The sequence below is a fragment of the Sminthopsis crassicaudata genome, chromosome 1 (genome assembly GCF_048593235.1).
Source record: "Sminthopsis crassicaudata isolate SCR6 chromosome 1, ASM4859323v1, whole genome shotgun sequence".
In the NCBI taxonomy this organism is placed as follows: Eukaryota; Metazoa; Chordata; class Mammalia; order Dasyuromorphia; family Dasyuridae; genus Sminthopsis; species Sminthopsis crassicaudata.
In genome coordinates this window covers 389,520,755-389,546,458 of record NC_133617.1, presented here as the reverse complement: position 1 = coordinate 389,546,458, position 25,704 = coordinate 389,520,755, and the positions used below count along the sequence as shown (strand labels likewise).

Here is a 25,704-nt window from a genome sequence, read left to right as displayed (position 1 = left end):
TATACTTGATCTAATTCACATGGTTTATGGCCAAGGAAAACTGTTGCTTCTGGTTTCTCATTTACATGTGCCCTAAGCAACCATTCTGTGATGATTCCAGCTAATTAATTTGTAAAGCCAGCCTTTAGTTTGATATCTGTTCCCTGTAATATATATGTTTTGCCTCATTTTGCCCATTAGTATTTTTTTTCCTAAGGCATGAAATGAAGTGACCTACCTTCTTATAGTTTCAAGGCAAAATTTCCTGTTGTGAACAGTTCTCATGTAATATATTTCATGCCATCCTGCCTTACTGTTTTTCAGGGTGTCCTTAAACTTTGTTATGTCTTCATGTTCAACCCTTCCTGTTGTTGGCTATTTCCTTGGGTATACAGACATTGGTGGTTGTATAGGTCCAGCAGTGAAGTGCATATTTCTGATCTTAATTCAGAGAGGCAAACAATGTAATCATCTGTGGTAGCCTACTGATCTTCATAGATACTGCCCTAAACAGAAGATCAATTGCCCTTCTTGGTTTGGTATTCCAATTTTTTTCTAACCTGTGTGTCTACCTCATAGCCTGTTTAAAAGTAAATATATCTGCATTTGGTGACTGATGAGAATGTATATAGATGGATTTTTGCAGTGCTCACTACCAGAATTACATTCTACTTGAATTATCTGGGCCTGAAATTATTGTTTTTCCATCCAGGCAAATGGAATTCTTTTTACTTCATATGTTTAAACATTTATTCTTTTTTATTCTCAATAGTATTTAATTTTTTCAATTACATGTAAAATTAATTTTCAACAATCATTTTTGTAAGATTTTGAGTTCCAAATTTTTTCTCCCTCCCACCATTACCTCTCCCCTCCTTAAGATAACCTGCAGTCTGATATAGGTTATACATGTACAGTTATTTTAAACATTTCTATATTTGTCATGTTATGAAAGAAAAATCAAAACAAAAGAGAAAAAAAAAACACAAGAAAGAAAGAAAAAAAGCAAAACCCCAAAAAGGTGAAAATAGTGTGCTTCATTCATTCTCCATTATTCTCCCTCTGGATGCAGATGGCATTTTCCATACCAAATGTTTTGGAATTGTCTTGATCACTGCATTCCTAAGAAGAGCTAAGTATATCATAGTTGACCATCACATATTCTTGCATTTATTCTTTTAAAAATCATTTTATCCCTTTGATCCAGAAGTATCACTACCGAACCTATTCCAAGGAAAACATAAAGGGGGGGGAGGAGAAGGACCTACATGTGTAAAACTGTTTGTAGTGACTCTTTTTGTGATGGCAGAGAATCGGAAAATGAGTAGTGGCCCATAAATTGGGGAATGGCTGAATAAGTTATGGTATATGACATTAATGGAATATTGTTGTTCTATAAAAAATAATGAGCAAGCTGGTTTTAGAAAGGCCTAGAAACATTTACATGAACTGATGTGGAGCAAAACAAGCAGAACCAGCAATACATTGTATATAGTAACAGCAAATTGTGCCATGAGACTTGGTTCTTCTCAACAATTCAATAATCGAAGGCAATTCCAATAAAATTTGGATAGAAAATACCATCTGCCGTGTTCATTTTTTTCTTCTTTTGTGGTTTTTCCCTTTTGTTCTGATTTTTCTCTACCAATATGATTCACAAAGAAATGTATGTTGAAAAATTAATATACATGTATAATCAGAAAAAAATAAAACAATTAAATTTAAGCAAGTGAAAAAAATTTATTGTGAACAATTTGTATGTAAAGATCCTATTTAATATTAAACTATATTTGTGTCATTTCAGAGTTCCCTCTCAGTATTTAATTGCTTTGTACATTTGTTTTCATTCATGAAACATAACAAATTATTGAACCTAATTTTGTAAGGAGAATTTGTCATCTGAAGTAGTGGCAATTAGGCATCATGAAAAAATTGGTCTCAGAGTAGACAAAGAAATAACAGATTTTAGCAACAAGATAATAATGATATTTTAGATTACTTCCAGCTAAAGATATTTTATTAAAGTGTTTACTGGACTTCAATGCATCATTTTGGTGACCCTGAGTTTGCTAAAGGAATACTAGAAGACTATGAGCTCTAGCTCTGTACACTGCCAGAAAGGCTTTTGAGTTGAGGCACAATGGCAGACGGTATACCTATTATAAAAGGCTCTACCTAGCCAAGTTGGAAGATGACTTATCATAATTGTTTTGAAGTGATTATTTGGATGCAGAAATTTACAAAAACTTCTACTAAAGCTTAATGACTTTGTCGATGAAGGAAGAACCCAGATTGAAAAAATCTTGGAGTATTGAGTTCTAAATAAGTTAATTTTTTGGGATGATGTTACTATTTTTAAATTCAAAGATGTTCTTATTTATAACATTATTATTGAACAGTTGTTCTCTTGGCTTTGCTCATTCTACTCTGTATCAGTTCACATAAATTTTTTCCAGGTTGCTCTGAACCCATCCCTTTTACCAGTTCTTTTTCCCCCCACTTAATAGTATTTTATTTTTTCCAATTACATGTAAAGATAGTTTTCAATTTTCACTTTTATAAGAATTCAGTTTCAAAATTTTCTCCCTCCTCACAAGATAGCAGGCAATCTGATATAGGTTATACAAATAAAAATTATGTTAAACATATTTCCACATTAGTCATATTGTGAAAGAAACATCAGAACAATAAGAAAAACCATGAGAAAGGGTGTGATGGGGGGAGAGTAAGAATAGTATACTTCTATCTGCATTCTGACTCCATAATTCTTTGTCTAGATGTGGATAGCATTTTCCATCATGAGTCTTTTGGAATTATCTTGGGATCACTGATTGATGAGAACAAAGTCTGTCATAGTTGATCATCACACAATGTTGTTACTAATGTTCTGATCTGAGTATTTGTGTAACTCTTTCCAAGTTTTCTGAAATCCACCTGCTTGTCATTTCTTATTGCACAATGGCATTGTATTATATTTATATACCAAAATTTGTCCAGCCATTCCCCAATTAACAGGTATTCCTCAATTTCCAATTAATTGCCATCACAAAAAGAGTTGCTATGAATATTTTTATATGTGTAGGTTCTTTCCCTTTTTTAATGATCTCTTTGAGATACAGACCTAGCAGTACTATTGCTTGATCACAGTTTTATTGCTCATTGGATACAATTTTTGGATATTATTATTAAGCACTTTATCTGAACTTTTGTCTTTTGTCTTCCTACCATTTTATACGATTAAGTTAACAAAACTACGAAACCTAACTGCAATGTATCTATTTCTCTGACTTGTCTTGACTCATGGTATGGAGCCCTTCTGTCCTTTTCTACATTTCTTTTGTTGTTCTTATCCTCTTTCCTCTTGTTACCAGAGCCATCCACGATTTAGAGAGTATCCTCTCTAAGGTGCTGGTTGCCACTTCACCTTCTTTCCTCTAAAACAAACTGAATAGTATTTTGATGCAGTATTTCTTTTGGCAAATTCCCTGAAATGACATGTTTTGTTTATTCTTTGTGTTTTAATTACTGTCTCCTTTTCTTTATTTTGTTGTATGATCAATCTTTATTTCATATCTATAAAACATAGAAAATTAAAAAAAAAAAGAAAAAGAAAAAGAAAAGAAAAGGATCTGGGAACCATAGACAGTGAGTGCCACTTTCTTTGAAGTTATCTGTCAAAATCTAAAAAAAAAAAAAAAAGTGATGTTACTGAATATTTCAGCTAACATAGCTATTGTGAGAAAAGCAGCCTTATTTCAATGAAACATAAATGAGAATAATTTGTGGATAGGATTTCCATTATTTTTCATACATCTTTTTTAAAAATTTAATGATTTTTAAATGACTTTTCATAAGATTAATTCAGACTTTTAAAATAATTGAGTCATCCTAGGATTGTAGGGAATTTAGGGATAGGGAAGGATAAGAAGCAGGATAGGAAGCTATCCAGTGAGGAAACACTTTCTACTATTGCAAGTAGATACCTTCTGTGTGTAGTTTTAGTTATCAAGAATACCAAAGTTATATGACTTGTCCAGGGCCACATAGGCAGCATGTATCAGATGCATATATTAGCAAAAATGAAATCTGAGGCATTCCTGGCTTTGATACTAGTTCTCTCTCTATTGCGCCATGCTGCCTGTTACAGAGACAGGAAGTAAGGGAAGGGAAAAGCAGATATAAACCTGGAGATTAAATCCTCAGGGTTCAGTGCTGGAATTAGTCTTCCTTAGAATTTTTAATTTTTATAAATGGACTGAAACAGAAAATTCTAGGAATATCTTCAAACCTGCAAGTAACATTAGGCTCTTTGATTAAGTGAAATGTCTTGCTGATGAAGTTCTGGGAAAAAGTGACCCTTAAGTGAATCACAGGTAAACTTGGACTTGGCATTAAATCTTGACCATCCCATGGTAGCCCAAAGAACTAGAAAATATGGTCTGTGTCTGAATGGTACATTGAGAGCAGAAACTAAGAGTCACTAGTAGTTTATAGGTAGGTATATTTCAAAAGTTTCCAAAAACTCTTGCCTGAAGCTTTCTTGAGCTTTACTTGGCTTACCTTTGTCTTTTTCTCTGTTCCTGCTCCTGTTCTGTCCTCATAAGGCCTCAGGATTGATCTTTTTATACCTTTGTTTTAAGGTTCTGAAATATATAGTCTTTAACAAGCTTATATTGTCCCTGTGACAATTGGTTTGCTTTACTCTAATAATCTCCCTCTCTGATCTCTCAGGCCCTGTGAGCTTATTTGCCGTGCTTCTGGAATAACTCTAACTAGAAATGATTGACTTGTTGGAGTCAAGGTTGTGCCAGTGAAGGAGCATCCCCATTGACCTCAGTAGCAGCCAAGTTGGCATCTTCTCTTACCTTACATGAATGAGCTTCCCCAGGGAATTGTCTCAGCAGTCTTGACCAATTTCTTGTCTGATTACAGTTATGATTGAAGTTTTGCCATTGACCAAGTAAGAGATGAGGGTCTTGATATCAAAGGTTATCTGGAAGGTAATATTCATTATTGCATACAGGTCATGCTGGCAGATGTCAAAGCATTAGCAAATTTTTGAAGCCTTAGCATAGCACGGGACTTCACCAGCAAGGATGGTATGGTAAAATGCTCTCACGAACCAATTCAAGGAAGAATTTAAGAACTCTGTTCAAGATTTAATATGCAATGGTATTCTCGGATATCTAATAGAACTTTGACATAAAGATTACTCTCTCTCTGATTCTGCCCCAGACCATGTACTTTGGGTACCTAAGTTACAAGCAGCCTCTAGATAAGATCCAGAAAAGTCAATACAACATATGCTCTCTTAAGCAAATCTTAGCACACTGTATTACACCATCCAGGAGATGGAATTGTTAGTCATAAAAATTTATATTCAAGACTTAATAAATACCTCATCAGAATATGAAATATCTCCAACAGGCTAAAAAACCTAAGCTAGTGATAAGCTTCAGTTTTCAATTCAGGTCTCTCCCATGAAATAGTGTATGGCCATGGAATGTCACTGCTAAAGAGTATTCCCTCTTCCTTTTTCCACCATCCATCCAAGGGACTTGGTTGCCAGCTTCTTTTAGCTGACAGGAAAAATCTGCTGGCAACAGGATGTATCCAGCATCAAATGCCCTTGATGGAATCTCTGTCTTTTGGAAATTTTCTAAATCCATGATCTCCCTGATCATGTCATTTGAAATTACTTAGTTTATCTCACGTTATTGAACCATATTTTCCTGTTTTAATAAACTGGAACTCCTTGAGAGTAGAAACTTTTTTGTTGTTAGTGGTGGTGTGTTAGTTTGGTTTTTTGGTTTTTCTTTGTATCCCTAGTTTTTTAACACACTGCCCATCATAAAGTAAGTGCTTATTTGATTTGATTGTTTGCTGACTAAATTAACAGGCCTAAGTACACAGCACACTAATCCTTTAATATGAGATTTTTAGACTATAGGCCTTTGAATGTGTCTCTATAGATTTTGTAATATCTGGAAACAATCAATTAGTAGGTATTTATTAAGTACCTTTTATAGTCTCTAGGTATTCAAGTATTTCATTCAGAATGAAATAGTCCTCTCTGACAATGAACTTACATTCTAGTGAGAGACCTCAATTACATATACAAATAAATATATACAGTTTAAATAGAAAAAAGGTATGAAAGTTAAATATATAGTCGTATGGGAGGAGATGCTAGTTGTTGGGAGGAGCAAGAAAAACTATATAAAAGATAGTGCCTGAGCTGCATCTGAAAGGAAAAGAGAGGCATTCTGTGAAGTAGAAGTAAGAAGAAGGTTTCTGTAAAAATACAGTTTAGGTTCATTGTTGGGACAAAACAGACACACACACTGATAGATCATTCAATAGTTAACAAAAGGAAGATTATTTAGCTATAACATAGATGATCAAAAAAGAACAAATAGTGCTTAGCTTATATAGATTGAGTTTTCCCTTGCCTCCTTAAGTAATACAACTACTCAGTAGGGCAGTGATTCATATGGCCTCCTTCAAGTCTGAAGGGGCTTGATTCTACATAGTTAGGATTTTTTATGCCCTTAGGTGACCAGAAAGACAAGCTTGTCTGGCCAGAAGCTACTAGGAACCTGGGTCAGTAGATAAAAAGATTAATTAAGCCTTTGCCATAGGGACCAATCAGTCTCAAAGAAAATCTTACTGCCTTCATGAGAAAAAACCTTGTGAGTAGGGGAGAATCTTGTCCGACAGTGATTCTATTACAGGAAATATACTCTAGCAATAGGTGACAAAGTCACCAACACACAGGTGGGACCAGGTTGTATGATGCTTTAAAAGCTAAACAAAAAGACATTGTATTTAATCATAGAGGCCATAAGAAAACACTATATTTGGATGAATTGGGGAATTATGTAGTCAGATCTGTATTTAAAGAAAGTTACACTGATAACAGTGTCTAAAATGGACTGGAATGTTGAAAGACTTGAGATTAGAAGACTGTTGTGAGATGTGATGAAGGCCTGAACTGTGGTGGAAGCTATGTGAGTAGAAAGAAGGACTTGAATTTGAGAGATGTTATGGAGGCAATAATGACAGGAGTTGGCAACTGATTAGATATATGGGATAAGGAGCTAGTAGTCCAGGATAACGCTAAGATTATAAACCTGAGATATTGGAAGGATAATTGTATTTTTGACAAAAATAAGAAAATTTTTTTAGGCACTTTGACTTTCACATAATCCTCTAATAATGAAGAAGTAAAACACTAACTAGTCACTCAAGCAGTCCATGTTATTCATGACAATTTTAGTTGCCTGCTCTCCACAGGTGCTATGGGGAGAGAGAAAAGAAAGAAAAGACATGACTTCTACTTGTTATGGTCTTACATCTTGTGTGGGGGAATAAAAATATCCCTATGAAAGAATTAAGAACTTGTGCAAAGTATTATGTCAGTCAATATACAGTATAATACAGTACCAGTTGAGTACAAAAGCACTTAAGAGTATTCACATGATTAGAGTTGGGAAAACCTTTGTGAAGAGTCAATTTTTTGAGGCATGCTCTACATTCAATCTGTCGTTTTGACCCAGAATTTCATTCTATTATGTTATTTGAAATTGGCTAGAGTGGTATCTGCTATGGGCACTATATTCTTCAGCAATTATCTCTTCATAGTACACACCAAACCTGGATATGATGATTCCTCCTTTATTCTAGGGCTAGCTAGACAAAATAATGAAAGACTTCAAAATTGCTCTCTCAGAGCAACCTTAATCACAGGGGATGGAAGAGAATAGATTCTGGGAATTAAAGAGAATGAAAAAAAAACCAGGGCAATCAGATACTGCTGAAACATTTTTATGTATTCCTGAATAAAGCAAAAATAGAAGATTCCAGATCTTTGAGTTTCTTAGACATGCATATATTGCTTTTTCCAGCCTCTTGACTGTTGTTTGCCTGTCATTTAGAATAGATTGCTATTCCTCCAAAGTAAATGTTATCTGATACACTGTTAAATGAGATAATAAAGACACATACAAAGTATTGTAAACATTGTGGGAGCTCAGGAAAAGTCAAAATCATTTGTGACTAAAGGAATTGATAATGCTTCATGGAAAAACTGTGATTTAATCTGGGCTTTGAAGAAAGATTGGGAATTGAGCAGGCAAAACCAAAGAGTGGTGCATTCTAGTGGGAGAGAGATCACTGAGACTTCATTTTAAGGTTTCTGTATTAATCAAGCCTTCCCATAGAAGCAACCTTTCTCTCTTCATTGTGGGAAGATGCCAAGAGATCTTTAATTATATTTTTCCATTTCTTTTGAGCCTAATTGTGCAACGAAATATGTAAGCAGTAACTCCAAATTCCTCTCTCCCATATAGCCTTTTTTTTCAGCACTATATTGGAGATTGGGTCAATCTCTTAAAATTCTTTCCAGTCCTAAAATTCTAGATTTCTTATTCCCCCTACCAGATTAGTTATATCACGTACTACCCTTACCTCCATATCCCTCAACTATTTCTTTCCCTCTCTTCCTTTGTTTAGACCTGGGGGAGGAATGTTAGCAAGTGTGAGGTAGGAATTTCTCTTCTATTTCTTGAATTCTTTGTATTTCAAAATGAAGAAGTGGACTAACAGGTATTATTGGTAAGTTACTGATTTTTCATCCTAATAAAGATGATAGACGTGGAGTTTGAAGATGCATTAGCTAGCAATCATCTATTCCAACCTCATTTTACATATAAAGAAACTGAGGCCCAGAAAGATGAAGGAATTTCCCTCAGATCAGAGAGGTGGCAGAGGTAGCCTTTGGACCCTCCAGTGCTCTTTCTACTGCATTAAGCTGCTTCTCAGCCTTTCAAAAGATCTGAAAAGTATGACAGTACTCTGTGAAAAAACTGCCTCCCAGAACTTGGCGCAGGTCACTAAGAGAACAGATTTAGTTGTCCACGAAACCAGCCTTGTAGTACCCTTCATATATGGTTGGATGAAACCAGAGGGAAATGGGAGAAGGCCTTCTCAGGCAGAATAAATCGGAGTGAGAAACTGAGCACTTCAGTTCCTCTGGTGATATTTGAAAACCTTGCTTCTGGGTCACTGAAGTCATTTAGCTCTTTATTTCCCTATGAGGACTTTACCTTTGTATTTCTGCCCCTGGTAGTCTTCTGCCACCAAGATAGACTAGACAGTCTTTTTCCTTATTCTTCATACCCTTTACCATTGAAATGGCTGAGTCATTGTTAATTTTTCTTTAACAAAAACTTTTTATTTTGTTGGTTTCAGTCACCGATTGACCTTTTTGTCACTTCCTTTTCCCCTTGTCTCTCTGTGCTTCGCTGGACATGGCCCATAGGGGAGTTCTCAGGTGTGTATCTCTCTTGTTCAGTGTCTTTGTTTATTTTGGGTTCCTTTTTCCCACTTGTTGAATTTAGATGGAATGATATGGTATACACATGTGATACTCCCCTGCTGTTTCCAAATACCTATTGGGCCCTTCGTCCCACCTCCTTACTTTTTGTTCACTTTCCAATAGCTTAGTAAGCTTCCTTGATTTGCTCTCCCAGTCCATTGGTGATATTCCTTAGGTTTAACCTGATCTACTGTGCTAATTATCTCTCCTTATAAGAGAAAAATTCCCCATTTAGACTAATAATCTATTGGTAATAGAATAATAGTATATATCTTATTTATATGCATTAAACTTAGCAAAAAAATTTTTGAAAGTTCACCCAATTTCCTGAACTCCTCACTCAACTTAGATTAGGAAACTCTCTCAGAAGGCATACAGTAATAAAAGCAGTCAGGCTTTAGGAGGATCATAGGCCCTGCCTGTGGTTTCTTACAACATGGTTACTTAACCAGACTTTTTAGGAATCCTCCTCCCCTGCTTTTCTGTTTTAGTCCAGATCATTCTTTGCTTTGTTAGCAGGAAGATGCCATCTCCTTGCCTTCTTCCAGAGAAAATTCTGGGCTTCCAAACTCTATAGCTAAAGAATACTAACCTTTTGCATGTACATCTCTCCCTGGTTCAGAATTGTTCCTTTATCTAAAAATGGCCTAAGCAGCCTGGAAATTTTGATATACTATAACCCATTAATTTCATGTCTAAATTCACCCTTTGACCTTTCCCTGTTTCACATGTGCCTAGTAGTCTTTGGTATTGTGAAGAAGGGAATAAATGTCTTAAATTCTTGCTAAGTCTCAAAAATCAGCACCTTGACATATCAGGCATAAGAATCTAACACTCCCCTCCCCCATCCTGTTTTTCTCCATTCCTTCCCATCCCTTCCTCTATGATCCTTTTCCAAAATGAAGTAACTCATGAGCATTGTGACTCACTGCTCAGTTTTCTATTTATGATGGATGTTTAATGGCTGCTTGTTTTTTCTTCCTTCCTTTCTTTCCCTTTCTTCCTTCCCGTTACCCCCAACTCCTTCCTTTGGGATTGGGACGGCTCTCATAGTGCGGGATGATTTTTTTGGTAAGGCAAAGGCCATATTTAAGTGTATGTTTTTTCCAGTTTCTGGCTTTTCCTCTTCACCCAACATCTTGTCATGCTCCATTGGGTTTTGTTGTTTGGGTTTTGCATGGAAACGGTGTAGTAGTGGTGGTGGCGGGGCCTTTGGGGAGATAGTCTGCAGCCTGGGCTCCACATCTTTGGCATGGGGTTCTTTCCCCTTGTGCGTGTCTGCTCTGTGTTCTGTTTTGGGCAGGCCTAGAACAGGCTATTCAGAGCAGCCTCTTCTCCAGACTATCTCTCCCCTTTGCCTTATTTTCATAATGGCTGAGGCAGTCTCTGTAGGCTCCCACCCTGATTCTCCTTCATATCTCCTGAAAAATCTGTACCATACTGTTTGTTTATCTTTGCGTGAGGCTAGATGGGGCAGGGCATTTCAAGTCTCCTGCTAAGAGGAGACCTGCTCTAAAGTTCTCTGAATCTTCACTAACTCAGGAAAATGCCCTGTTCGTATAAGCACTCACTCAGTACTATTGGATACTGAGGGCTGGGGCCTGCTCTTTGTTTTGAAAAGAAAGAGGCAATGCCATTACTTCCATGGCAGAGGAGGTCAGAATGGAGATACCAGGGACTCTCAAATATAAAGCTTTTTTTTAATTCATGGGTTTTGTTTTTTTTTTTTTTTTTTTTCCCCTTCCTGTTTTGGATGGGGTTGGAGAAGTGGAGGGAAGTAACTAGGACTTGAGGCTGAAACAAGGTGTTTTTCCTTTTTCCTACACAGTCTGGATTTGATTATTCCACTGTTCTTTCCTAGAGAATTGGTTTTAGAACATTTATTTTGTGCTGCCGTCAAATATTTCCAGGATTAGGAACCCACAGTCTTGTTTTAGTCTCTGGTCCTGAAAAGCTCAAGAGTCTTTCATACCACCTGGTGGAGAAGACCACAAGCAGTCCCACCTCTAGTCCCCTCCTTTTTCTGGGGACTGTGCAGGAGAGATCTCACCCTCCTTCCTTCCTGCCATCCCCATCTCCTTTTATTAGACTCTGTCTAAAAGGCTATAGTCCCTGCACTGTTGTAGGATTGTGTCTTCCCCTTTTCCTCTGGTCTGGGGGTAAGCACATACTCTGCAGTGTCAAGGCAATCTATTGAAATTCAGTGGCACTTTTTCTTCATTTTTTCCCCCTCATAGCTTGGGCTGCTTCTAGCCAGTCTGGAGAGCTGCATTGGCCATCCCTTGTCCATCCCATCTCCTGGGGAAGGGGTTCTTTGTTAAGTGCTGTGTTGTCCTCTCTATTCTCTTGTCACCATAGCACCAACTTCCATACTCTTGGGGAACTGGGGACATTTTTGTGCTTGTTCATTAAAAATTTAAATTTTGAAAAAGCTGAAATGGAATAATGCCTATGAAATATGGGGTTGGGGCAGTGGCAAAGATTTAATTCAAGTTCAATACCTTATCCCATCCAGCAGTCTCTGTTCTAATTTAAATGTTTATTTAAATCCAAACTAATGGATGCTACAGAGCTAGGATCCCATCTCCAATGGAATTTTTCCATACTTCCCAGTGCTCTTTGGCTTCCTCCCCTTCAAGGCCTCCTTCCTCAGTACTTAGTATTTTATTTGGATTCTTTCGGTTATAATTCCAAAGTTGGAACCTCTTTTCAGAAGTTTAAGCTTTCTGATCAGAGGATCAATGGAGGATCATGACTAAAAGGGATTACTCATTCTTCAGGGATTCTGGTGTACATAGCCCTTGTTAGAGATTCAGAATTTGAATCCCTAGGAAAATCTGTGGAAGGAATATCCAAAAAATTGAGTGGTTAGCTCTACAGAGCCACATATCTGGTCTCTAAAACAATGCCCTGGGGGAGGCTTCAAAAGGACACCCAGGAGGAAGAAATCCTAGTTACTGTTTTTTTCTATTGAAGTTTGCTCCAAGGATCCTTCCTTACCAGTGGGTGATAAATTTGAATCTTTCTTTGAAGGACATTCTAAAAACTGCCAAACAGTGGCTGTCCCCTGGGAATGGGATTTACAAGTAAATACTCTTTTTTCTACTGAAGTAGTCATGATTAGGCATGGTTGAAATTTCCTTCCTTTTTGTTACAGGAATGGGCAAAGAAGTAGGAAACTTATTACTGGAGAATTCACAACTCCTGGAGACCAAGTAAGAGAACAGTGCACCTTTTTAAATCTCTTTTTGCTGTTCTAGACTATTTCAGTAATTCTCTCCACAGGACCTGGGATTCCTCCTAGTCCTGTCCCATCTTAAAAATAGCCAGCTGCTGATCCTGAGAGTGGGTGACAGTTTATTTATTCTGTTCCTGCATAGTTTGTGGTCAATTTTAAACTTTTAGATTCAGCTAACCTTTAGTGATGTTCCTTCTTGTTGTCTTTGTTTAAGGAGTTTAGATAGGAGCTTCATATATTGTTTCTTTAGCTTGACCACTGATTCTGATTCATCCAGTTGATCTCTGGGGCTTCTGAGATATTTAGCTGCAAAAGTAACTGCTCTTTCTTTGAAGCTTTTATGTACTCTAGAAATTTCTATTGTCCCATGTAATTTTTTAATATTGTTGCTTTTTTGTTTGTTTGCTTGTTTGGAAATAACATGTAGAATTTATTACACACTTTCTTTTTGAGCAAACTGTATAAAATGGAAACACAATTTCATACATAATTATTTTTCTTCTGTGTTTATTAAAATGGTCTTTTTTAAACTATCTTACTTATCACTATCTTAATGCTCATAAGTCTTGTCATCTGTATTATCTCTTTTTTTTTTTTTTAATTTTGAATAGGAGCAAAAAAGACATTGAGTGTCTGTGAAAACATTTTGTGGGAACATAAAACCTGTAAAAAATAAACATTGGGATCTTTAGGAATTAATTTGAAAACAACAGGAACTTTTTGTGAATTTTTAACCTGAGAAACTTAAACCATAATTAAGAGTCAGTGCTTTTGGATTTTTAAGGCTTCATTCAGATTGATATGTCAAGTTATGAAAGAGTAGATAGATTATTTTTCTCCTTCTCCACACTTCTCTACTAATAATCTTCAAAACCAACATTGCTGCATTTATTTTTAGATTTAAATGGTTTTTTTAAAATAGCAGCTTTTTATTTTCAAAATACATACAAAGATAGTTTTCAACTTTCACCCTTGCAAAACCTTGTGTTCCAAATTTTTTTCCCTCCCTTCCCTCACCCCCCTTCCCTAGATAACAAGTAATCTAGTGTAGATTAAACAAGTGCAATTCTTCTAAACACAATTTTGTTGCTTTTTTAAAAAGAAATGCTTTGAATGTGGTGAAGAATGACCTGATTGCCAAGGTGGACCAGTTGTCTGGGGAACAGGAGGTGCTGAAGGGAGAATTGGAAGCTACAAAGCAGGCCAAAGCCAAAATGGAAACCAGAGTCAAGGAACTAGAAGAGGAGCTCAAACGGTAAGGGATGGCAGGGGATAGCTGGTTGGGAAGAAATGTTTGAAGAGTCTACTGCCAGGTACAAAAAGTACCTAGAGCCTTTGTCCATCTTGACTTCTAATAAACTAATAAAATAGTATTAGTTTGTTTAAAGAGAGAGAAAATGGATAGTTGTCACCTTTCCACTTCCCAGGGCCTTTCACTTCTCTTACTCCTCCTACTTCAACTCCTTGCCACGATATGGTTCCCTCTTGGACAGCTCTTAGCATGGGGCTGAACATGTAGCAGGTGCTCAAGGAGTTCTTAGTGACTTGACTGTGCCTGCCTTCTTTCATGCCTCTTCCCATATACTTTAGTATCTCTTACTTTCATCATGTGTCACTTTCTTCTTCTCAATTCTGAGGAAGGGCCTGTGTGTGGACTGACTTAGGCCCTAGCTGAAGAGTTCTCTTCCCAGGCTCATAATTCCTTGATTCTGTTTTTGTTTTTGTTTTTTTTCTTTTTTCTAAATATATTTTTCAGTTCTTTCTGCTCTATTCCCCATTTTTAAATGAGCGAAGATAAAAAGGGATTTCCAAGAATACACTGTATTGTTGATCTGTGGTGCCTTTTTCTTTCCTAGGATTTAAGGACACTGTGTAGCACTTTGGGTGGTATACTAGGCCTTGATTGTGACTTATACCCAAGCATTTCTATAGAAGCAACATCCCTTTGTGTGTCTCTTTTCTAAATTGAGTTCCATTCCTATTCACCTCCCCTGAAAGTGTACCACAATAGACCTTATACAATGATTAATTAGAAATAAAACTAACAATAATTCTTAGGCCCTTTTTCTCTATCAAGCCTTCAAAATTGGTGTTCCAAACTTATCTACCACCTCTATGTGACTTTTCTCCCTCCAGAGTGAAGTCTGAGGCCATCATTGCACGACGTGAACCCAAAGAAGAGGTGGAGGATGTAAGCAGCTATCTCTGTACAGAATTGGTATATTTCATTATTAAAATGCTGGGGAATGGGTGGTAATGGCTATGTTTGTTTTCTCCATACATTTGTCTTTGCATTAGCTCTCTCCATCTCCCCACTTGCTTCCTCTTCTAATGTCTACATCAGACCCTCAGTCTATAGTGTTTCTTGCCAAATGCCACAATGACTTTCTGACTAAAGCTTAAAACCTTGGTTTGGGTTATGTTTCAAAACATAACTTTCTTGCCTTTCAAAAACTGGGCAAATTCAAGGAATTATATATTTCCCCCTTTAGCTACTGTGCCAAATCATATTGACAGGTGATGTAGTTTTCAATGTAATTTTATATCACACCATGAAGTAAGCAAGAATATCGATGTGGACCACACTCAGTAACTTCATGGGCTTTGGGCCCAGTAGTGTGTTTGCTGAAATACTAGCAGATGTCTCCTCTTCACTTTTCTTTCATTCCTAGCTAAGGAGTTTGTTCTCAGTATTAGAATAGTAGCTTTAGTTTCCTAGGTGTTAGAGTCTTCATTCTTCCCTGGGAAAAGGCCCGGAGACTATAGGCCTTCCATGAGACAATTCTTAAGACCCCAAATCTGTCAATAGATGTTTAGGCTTAGAGAACTATGCCTTAAAAAGCAATATTATCTCATTTTCCAGACTGAATATTAATTGGCCTCATCAAAGACCTTCCCTTTTAGACACCTTCTCTTCCACAAGGTGAAATTGCTGAACTGACCAAAATAGTAATTACGTGGGAGAAAACCTGGTGTGCACAGCCTAACTAGGCCTGAGGATTGAAAGGGGGATGAGTCTCTTTTGTTACCTGCAAAACTTAATTTTTTAATATTTTCTCCCAATGACATTTAAAACAATTTTTTATATTTGTTTTTTAAAATTTTGAGTCCTAGATTCTCTCCCTTATCCTCAGCCCCAGCCCCCACTAAGAAACCACATGTAAAGTTCCTGCATAACTTGTTTTTTGCTACAGTTTAGTAGTTTGAAAATGAAAAGGGGAAGTTGAGGTTCACTAAAGCTCATTGCCAGATGCAGTTTCTTTTGATTAAATGGAATCTTCTTGGCCCGGGACTTTTGGGACTTTGCCATTTATTGATCTTTATTTGTAGGTTTCATTTTCCTTTTCTAATTCTGTGAAAAGGCATATGTGAGAAGGAGTAAGCCTAGTTGTAATGTCCAGGCTAGCTTTCTAGTCTGAGATCGAGCTCAAGCACACACTCTCACTCGAGTCTTGCTTATTTCAAGTCCTCTCAGCCCTTATATATCTTAGTACAATTACATCACTATAGCATACTCTATAGCACACTGAGCATGTGTCAACTGTAGAACAATATTACATCACCATACTAAGTACTAAATACTAAACTAATAGTTTACTATGTAAACTAGAGAAGCATCATCTCATTAATCACACTGAGTAAACACCCTGTTGTAAGTATCTTTGTTTCAAGTATACTTTTCCAGAGTTCCATCCCGCTACACCTAGTTATTTATTGAGTAAAGGTTTCCTCTTAGGGAAATCAAACCAGTAATTGCAAATCCTTTGGTAGGGGTAACCATCCTAGGTAGACAGAGACATTTTAGGCCCCCTTTCCTGATTTGGCAGCAGAATTACTGAAGAAATCCAGTACAGCAATAAAATCGGACATTGTTGAGTGCCTGCATAACACTTGGGCTGCAGAAAGCATAGCTAGAATGCCCTGCTGGGCACTATTTTTTCTTTCCTAGCCAATGTCTTAGAATTTGAGGTGCCTGAGTTAGAATGCAGGCTATATAGTTCCTTGTCCACATTAATGAGTACTATTATTTTTCTTTATTACCTTAATCTTACCTAGATCCTACAATGAATCCCTACAGGACCTAAATCTACAACTTTCCTTAAAATGCCTTTTTATTTTCTAACATCTAGCTAAATTTCCTGCTTGGAACTTTTTTGGATCTGAGCTTTTCACAACAATTTGAAGGAAAAGATACCCATTTTGTATGATAGAATTTAAAATGGAAAGGACCTTAAAGGTCATCTACTCTGACTCATAATTGAGTAGGAATGCCCTATATGATATCTACAGTAAGTAGTCACCTAGCCTTTGTTCAAAGACTTAATTGGTCTCCATTTTCCATTCCCTAGGGACCAAAGCTTGATAATGAAAAAATTAATTTGGTTCTTAGAATTCCTATCCCTTTCCATTTTCTGGTATTCTCATTTTTAATTTCTTCCTCCTGTCCAATGAATTAGCTCATTGTGCTTTAGATCTGCAGGATATCTGCCTTGGGTCTAAGCTGTTCCCTGACAATCTTAATTCCTTGCCTTGTGCACTGTAGCTAATGAATGGTATGGTATCTAGAGAAGCTGTAGGGCTAATAAAGGTCGAGCACAAACCAGGAAGAAACTAACAGTTATTTATGAATTCCTATGTTTCTGTACTAACTTTAACCCCTTCCCTCTCTCATTGGCTGAACAGCAGTGCTCCTCCCCTCTGCAGGACAACATTCCCATTGCCCAGCGTCGCCGCTTCACCCGTGTAGAGATGGCCCGTGTCCTTATGGAACGGAACCAGTATAAGGAAAGGCTGATGGAGCTTCAGGAAGCTGTAAGGTGGACAGAGATGATCAGGTAAGTCTATGAGCCTAAGACATTGCTAAAAATAGGATATTCTGTTCAGAAATGAACAAAGACTATCAACTCTTCATTTATCTTTTCACAGCTCTCCATCTTTCTCCTTCCTTCCCATCCATATTTCTTTATTTAGTTTGATCTTAAGGTACTTATAATGATAGATCTTGGGTACTTAGAACTTGTTTACTCTCCCCATATTGTGTCATTTTCAGACATTGAGACTGTGTTCTGTTTTATTACTACTATCATTTAGTACCTAGTGAAATGCTTTGGCTTTAGGAAGCCTTTACTAATGAGTGATAGAATTGGATCGTAAAGTTAATTTGATTCTTGCCTTTTGCCTTTCCTTTCCTTACATCCTGTACTTGAAGATAAGTTACATTGATTGGGAACCTAGAAAGATCATGGCTGTGCTTTGTGTTGGACCCAAGGTCCTTAAAAGTCTTAGAAAGAGTTGATTTTCTATCTTCATTTCTCTTTTGTTGTTGGGCTTTAGGCTGGATCTGCATAAAGAATTTTCCTTATTTTGAGCACTTCAGTAAAAGAGAAGATTCCTTTCTTTGGAGCTGGCTGATCCAAAAGCGCTGATATGTTGTGATAAGACCTTTAATTTTGCTTTCTTACTTGATCTAAGGTCTAAATTACTGTAGCAGTAGACAAAAGAAAGGAAAAACTAAATAAACCATTTCAGAGGCAGTTTGGAGAAGGCTTTAGTATTTGCATGAAATAAATTGAGTGGCAAGACCTCTTATATAGATGGAGAAAGATCCCAGATATTACCTGGAAACAATACCCTGAAACTTTTCCCTTGTGAATGAATTTGCTAAAGCTGCTCCTTTGTGTATGTGTATGAGGGAATTGGGGGGTTAAGGGGAAGAAATGCGGTTGTAGTTAAGTGACGTGCCCAGGAGCTGGTATGTGTCTGAGGCTGGATTTGAACTCAGAAAATGAGTCTTCCCGGCTCCAGGCCTAGCACTTTATCCACCATACCACTAGCTGCCCCTCTCTAGAGATGGATAAAATTTTTTATCGTGGATCCTTTGAAACTGTTGTGGAACATTGAATTGCTCAAAGTAATTAAGTGTTTCATGGTTGATTATCATACAGCATTGCTATTACTGTGTACAATCTTCTGCTTCTGCTCACTTCACATCATTGAGATAAATCTTCCCGGGTTTTCTTTGATGCTAAGAGTTTGAGATTTGATGTCCTACTTATTTGTGTACTGCTCTACAGAGCTGCTTCAGAAGAAGCAGCATAGTGAAGAACACTAGTATGAAATCAGGAAACCTAAAATGTAGTTTTTGATCTGCTATTAATCAAACTGTAAACATTAATGCTTTGATGAAATTTTCTATAGTTTCTATGGCTATCCCAAAGTTTCCTCTTCAGTACCTGGAGCCATTGTGTCACTGATTGGGAAGCAGGCTGAATTACAATCCATAGAAGCTCTTCTGTCGTATTATCTTATTCCCAAGGCTTCCCTACTTCCTGAATTATTACTAAATTAAGCTCTGAAATAGGAACAAGCAGGGAATAGAAAATAAAGAGTGAAAGAATAACTCCTACTCTGCAGAACTTTGTTGGCTTCACTGAAACATACTTTTACCTCATCCTGCTGTGACTTTTTGTAGCCAGAGGTGAAGTTAGTAAAAGAAATAGAATTATCTTTTAATTTTGATAAATGCCAAATATGAATTATTCTGGCTTCTCTTTACAGGGCATCCCGAGAACACCCATCTGTTCAGGAAAAGAAGAAATCAACCATCTGGCAATTGTGAGTCCTCGGGGGGCACAAAGCAAGGCAGTATAAATGGAATGAGCTTTCATGGCAGCCAGGAAACCTATGTTCCTGACTAATGTTGCATTACTACTTTGGCCAGGTCACTTTCCTTCACCCAACTTTAGTTTCATTTGTAAAAAGGAGCTCAACTTCCAAGTTTTTCTAGCTTGAAAATTCTAAGACTTTTATTGGATTACTTGCTGTCTAGGGAAAGAGGTAGGAGGAAGGGAGGGAGGAAAAAAAATTTGAAACACAAGGTTTTGCAAGGGTGAATATTGAAAACCAACTATACATGTATTTTGAAAATAAAAAGCTTTATAAAAAAATAAAAAATATATAAAATATATAAAAAATAGAAATTTAAAAAAAACTATGGAGAAAGAGTGACTGAATGGGAAATAGGTATTAAGAATTTTGATACTAACATTTTCCCCCATCCTTGTCTTACCTGCCCCATAATTCTATTTGTAGCTTCAGCCGCCTCTTCAGTTCTTCCTCCAGCCCACCTCCGGCAAAGAGGTCCTATCCATCAGTAAACATCCACTACAAGTCACCCACCACAGCTGGATTCAGCCAGCGCCGCAGCCATACCATGTGCCAGATCTCAGCTGGCAGCCGTACCTTGGAATTTTTCCCTGATGAGTGAGTTTACTTTTTGACAGCTTCAACTCCATCATTTTCTTTTAGGCAGCTAAGAAAAGAGGGAATACTCCAAAACCCCTTTCTTTCTCTTTGATACCAAGAAGTCGAGTGAGCATCAGTATCTTAAATATTTGTCCACCTCTTTATGGAACTGCCTTGGGGAAAGCCGCACAATCTAAATTCTGGAGATCTGAGTTCTCATCCTGATCCTCTAGCAATCAGTTGGTCAACCTTAAATACCTGCTATATGCCAGGAAATACAAAGATAAAAGTGAATTAGATTCTGCCCTTGGGGAAGACAACTGCACATCTAAGTACACATAAAAGTATGAGGGTAATTGAGTAAGAGAAGTGTTAGCAGCTAGAGCAGAATAGATTTGTTGTTTTGCTGTTTGTCCAGACTTAAGAAAGTGATGGAGAAAATGTTAATGTAGCTGATACTGAAAAAAAGATGTCATGCCTATATTTTCCCACTGAAAGCCAGTTGTTAAACATTTTCTAACACACTCCCTTGTGGCCCCAACCTTTAGGAGACAGTTTTAAACTTGGTGACCTTAACAATTGAGTGTGACCTGTAGCATGACCTATTTTGTGTATTGAGCCAGATATCAGAAGGCTTTCAGAAAATAGAGCATTTGAATTTCAGTACTTGATTAGGAACCATTTCCCTGCTCTGGGCTGTATGTTTCAACTCTTCCTCTGACATGAGGTTTCTGCAAACTCTCACCTCAATAAACCTCAGTCCATCCTCTTCCATTTAGAAGAGTGAGCTCTTCCAGAGCAGTACTGAGAATTTTTAGGCCATGGTTTTACACAAGACTCGAATGCCATGTTAGTACCAAAGCATCAAGCCATTCCTTCCCCTGTTGCCCACTCTCAAATTACTCCCAGTTCAGTAATCTGAGCTTATCTCCACACTGACTAATTTTATCTGGCCAATTTGTTCCTTTCCTTCAGACCTACTTCCCAACCCTCTGCCTCTATTTCGAACAATAGATTGAGAAATACAATTGTCACTTTTCTTCTCAGTGACTGCACATCCTCAGCCCGAAGAGAACAGAAGCGTGAACAGTATCGACAAGTCCGAGAACATGTACGCAATGATGATGGGCGACTGCAGGCCTGTGGCTGGAGCCTTCCTGCCAAGTATAAGCAGGTAATCCTCATCCCCTTTCCCAGATACCAACCTATACTCACTACAGACAGTCACACCTATCTACCTACAATCTGCTCTAGAAACAGGCAATTCTGGCTCAGGGGAGAGAAAGTCAGAAGCAAAACACCTTCAAGTCCAAAATAACCTTATTATTTGATTGACTCTAGACTGGATTGAACATACAAAAGAAGCAATCAACTACTACTTTATCTGTTCTGCTTTGGAGATAACAAAAAATCAAAAAAGCCTATATTGGGGAGAATTCTTGGAAGATGGCTGAGTGGGTCAGAAAATTCCAGGCTCTCTAGATTTCTCCCACAAACAAAACAAAATTGTTTCTTAGAGAGAACATAGACTGATGCTAAACAAGTAAGATTCAGGAATCTTTCTGGAACAGGGGAGAAGACCCAGGCTAGCTCCTCTGTAATAGTAAATTGGGCGCTCTGGAACTAGCTGGGTTTGAAGGTAGCCTCAACCCCAAAGAGAGGAACTTTTACCTCCCAGACAACATCAGGCCTCTGAGTCCCAGAAGATTGAAAGAACCTCATTAAATAAAGAATGCCAGGCCCAGCTGTTCTGCTGAAATGGAGGTCCTGGGCAAGAAGGTAACAATTGAAGCAGTGGGGCAGGCACTGTTATCTGAAGGCATTTGCAGAAAGGTGGAGTTCTTAGTTTGGGGTTCCAGGCCAAAAGGGAGAACTGAAGGAAGACCAAAAGGCAGCCAGCATTTCCCTACCCCAAGACTAAAGATCATTACACTAACAAGCTCTTTTTAGGGGGGAAAAAACTGAGCAGGCAAAGAAGAAAGAACCTAACTATAAAAAGTTACATGGGAATAGAGAAGATTGGGGTTCATCTTCAGAGAGGACTCCCTTGCCCCAAAGAATGACTGTCTATCCAGAAAGAATTTATAGAACTCAAAAAAGACTCCAAAAATTCAATGAGAGAGATTGAAGAAAAATTGAGGAGAGGAGAGAACCATCTAAGAAAAACAAGAACATTATGAAAAGAAAGTCAACCACTAGAAAAGGAGATCCAGAATCTTAAAGAAGAAAAACCTAAAAGAATGATTAAAAGAAATAATAAAAGAAAATTGTCCTGAGTTATAAAATAAGAGGGGAAAGTAGAAATAGAAATATTCCACTGATTACCATCTCTAAGAGATTTTATAAGGAAAACATATAAAACTATTCTTGCTAAATTTTGAAACTCCCATGTCAAAGAGAAAATTTTACCAAAAAAAAATTCAAATATATCAAAGCTACATTTAGAATTGGATAGAATTTATCAACAGCTACAAAAAACAACAACAACAACAAAAACCTACAGATCCTAGAGTATTATATATCAACAATCAAAAGAACTAGGCCTACAACCAAAAATATTATATTCAGCAAAATTACATATATTATTGAACAAAAAAAAATGGACATTCAGTGAATTCTCAGATTTTGAGTATTTTGTCTTAAATCTGAATTCAATAGAAATTATTATTATTATTATTTTTTTTTTTTGGCAAGGCAGTCGGGATTAAGTGACTTGCTTAGGATCACACAACTTAAGTGCTTAAAGCCAGATTTGAACTCAGGTTCTCCTGACTCAAGGGTCAATGCTCTTATCGATTGTACGACCCAGCTGCCCTCTAATAGAAAATTTCACATGTAACAAGTAACATCAAAGACTAATCTCAAGGAACTAAAAAAATGAACAAACTGCTTCCCTAAGATTGACATTAGTCAGTATTTGTGTAATTAAAAAAAAAAGTTGGAGCAGAGCTGAGCATGGTGTGACTCTAAAAAACAAAAACTATCTAGGAAATAATTAAAAAGAGTAAAAATGCTTATGCAAATGAGGTGTGGAAGAAGAACCAATCCAGAGGATTAGATAGGAGAGGAGGGCTGGTAGTTCTCTGAAAACCTACCATCTTAGGAACTAAAGTAGAAGAGTTAGCAGGTATAGGAAATAGGTATAACCTAAAAACACAATAATAAGAATCAGTAGTAAAATTTGTTGAGAAAAAAAAAAAGCAAGGCTAGTAAACATTGATCTCAGACAAGTTAAACTTAAAAATTCAATTGGGAGAAATCTACATTATTTGTCATTTATATTAATATTGTTTCAGGTTCACGTCTGTGTATATGTATATGTGTATTTATGTGTTTGTAATTGTTGTGTCCTACTTTCTAGAGCCCCCAAGTTGGGGTAACAAAACATAACCATTGCTTTCTAGAACCCCCATGCCAGGCTAATTAAAATAGATCTTCCTAGTGTAGAAGTGATGATGTGGGACTCCTGAGGATGGTGGGAAAATGGAGTCCATTTATTTCAAGGACTTTCCCCTTTTTATATCCTCATACCCTTATGTAACAAAACCTCTGGGCATGCACCCAGTATACACTGCACACATGGGACCACATGAATAACTTGCTATTGTGTGTGGATTGCCACCTGGTGTCACTCTTCCTCCTGCTATCACTCTGCTTCAATCTCAACACAGATTGTCACTGCCCCCTGACTTCTCAGGAAGGCCGACAGTCCTTGGGGAGATGAAAGCTGAACCAAACATTGTTAGCAGGTTCTCTCTGAGCTAAAGGGCCTTATAACTTACACAGAGTTTTCCCACTGTCTGTGACCCTCTCCATGTGACATTATGTATGTGTGTATAGATGTGTGTATGTTGTTTTTCCCTGCTTAACTATAGCCTGCTTTAAGGGGATGAAAGGAGGAAAAAAGAACAAAGTAGAAAGTGCACAGCAGAGAACAAAAGAATAACCTACAAGGAAGCAAAAGATGAAGAATCATGAATATAATAACTTCTATTATATATGCTTTCTTGAAATGGAAATTTATTGTTACACATTTTGAATCCTCCCTGTTGCTCTGCTGGGCACGACAACAGATTTTTTTCTTTTTCTATTTTGTTTCTTATTTTGTATTTAAGTTTTAAATTAATTAAAAGGAAAAGAAAAAAAGAAAGCCCATATTGTAAATTGAAATTGTTCATGGCTAACCCTGGTCTAGATCCTCAGCAGTCCTTCCTTTTCTTTCCACTGTCTAGACTTTGAACCCTGTATAACTCTTATTTATCATCATCAGTAGGAAGCCTAATGGTACCCACATGATAATTTGATCTGCACTTTCTCTGGAAGATGGTCATGATAATAATAACTTGTATTTATTTTATAGTCAGATTATTTTAAATGGTTAAAATCTACTTAGATTCTGAGTCTTCCAGGAAATAGATATAGTTTGAAAGAAAGGAATTGCTTAGGACTGGAAACTAAACTAAAAGAGTAGAGGAAATACAAAATATAAAGAAAACGCTGAACTGAAGCCAATAGAGAAGCTCATTCTCAGGCCTGGTCCTTTTTGTAGGCCAGATCCATTTCTGTTCCCAAAACTGAATTCAGTTGCATGGATGTTTCTGAACATCTTAGAGAAAGGGAACAGATACATTGTTCAAAGATTTGAGTTAATCCAGCCTCAGATAAGAGTTTCACACTTCCCTAATTCCCTTCATTTTTTTATTTTTGTTTTTTACAGCTGAGTCCCAATGGAGGTCAAGAAGATACCAGAATGAAGAATGTTCCTGTGCCTGTGTATTGCCGCCCACTGGTAGAAAAAGATCCTACCATGAAAGTAAGTGGCCTGGTTTAGCTCAGGAAGGGTATAGGACTATAAGAGCACTTTTCTTGAAACCACTTTTTCTCTTTCCTAAGGTACTTAGCACTAAAAATCAGTCTAGTATTTAGAGGCTATCCAGTCTACACTGGACCTATACAAAAATACCCTTTATAACATATCTGGAAAAGAGTCATTAGTCTTTGCTTAAAGATTTTCTGTAAGGAAGAATACATCATCTTTTTTTTTTTTTTTTTTTTTTTTTTAGCTTTTTATTTTCAAAACATACATAGATAATTTTTCAACTCTTGCATAGCCTTGTGTTTCAGATTTTCCTCTCCTTCCCCTCCACCCTCTTCCCTAGATGGCAAGCAATCCAATATATATTATATATGTTAAATCCAACATGTATAAACATATTTATATAATTCTCTTGCTGCACAAGAAAATTCAGATCAAAAAGGAAGGTAAATGAGTAAGAAAGCAAAATGTAATGGCCAGAGGTTGGAGTTCCCATTCCATTAATTTCCTGAGAAGGGAAGGGAAAGAAATGAAACATAGGGAGAAATTTTAGGAGACTGAAAAGATGGACTTCAAGGTTCATTGCCCAGACAAGGTTAAGATACATGAAAAAGAATCAGGTAAGGGGTCCCATCAATTGTATCAGCCCATCTATTCAATTTCTAGTTATTTATGAAATTAATAAAACCCTTCTCCTGTCAAAAAAAAAAAGAAAGAAAAAGAAAACAAAATGTTAGTGAACATCAAAAAATGAGAATTTCATGTTGTGATTCACGCTCAGTTTCCACAGTCATTTCTCTTGGTGTAGATGGCTTTCTTCATCACTGAACAATTGGAACTGGTTGGAAAGAGTCACATTTGTCAGAATTGATCATCACATAATCTTGTTTTTTACTGTATATAATGTTTTCTTGGTTCTATACTCACTTCACTTAGCATCAGTTCATGTAAGTCTCTCCAGGTCTCTCTGAAATCATCCTGTTGATCGTTTCTTAGAGAACAATAATATTCCCATAACATTCATATACCATTACTTATTCAGCCATT

The 25,704-nt window shown here is 37.0% G+C and overlaps 1 protein-coding gene across 25 annotated transcripts in view; it reads left to right on the top strand.

Annotated features, from left to right (window-relative positions):
* MAPK8IP3 (mitogen-activated protein kinase 8 interacting protein 3) overlaps positions 1 to 25,704 on the top strand; it is an 89,240-nt gene that overhangs the window by 42,422 nt on the left and 21,114 nt on the right. For 9 of the 25 annotated variants that reach the window (XM_074279605.1, XM_074279590.1, XM_074279604.1 and 6 more), the window contains 10 exons: positions 9,302 to 9,313; positions 10,412 to 10,429; positions 12,516 to 12,573; positions 13,699 to 13,851; positions 14,733 to 14,814; positions 17,280 to 17,431; positions 19,155 to 19,211; positions 19,689 to 19,859; positions 20,889 to 21,015; positions 24,559 to 24,654. In XM_074279605.1, the coding sequence (XP_074135706.1) occupies positions 9,302 to 9,313; positions 10,412 to 10,429; positions 12,516 to 12,573; positions 13,699 to 13,851; positions 14,733 to 14,814; positions 17,280 to 17,431; positions 19,155 to 19,211; positions 19,689 to 19,859; positions 20,889 to 21,015; positions 24,559 to 24,654 (926 nt within the window). The remainder of the gene's footprint in view (positions 1 to 9,301; positions 9,314 to 10,411; positions 10,430 to 12,515; positions 12,574 to 13,698; positions 13,852 to 14,732; positions 14,815 to 17,279; positions 17,432 to 19,154; positions 19,212 to 19,688; positions 19,860 to 20,888; positions 21,016 to 24,558; positions 24,655 to 25,704) is intronic. The other 16 variants (XM_074279608.1, XM_074279595.1, XM_074279606.1 and 13 more) reach the window with 9 other exon arrangements.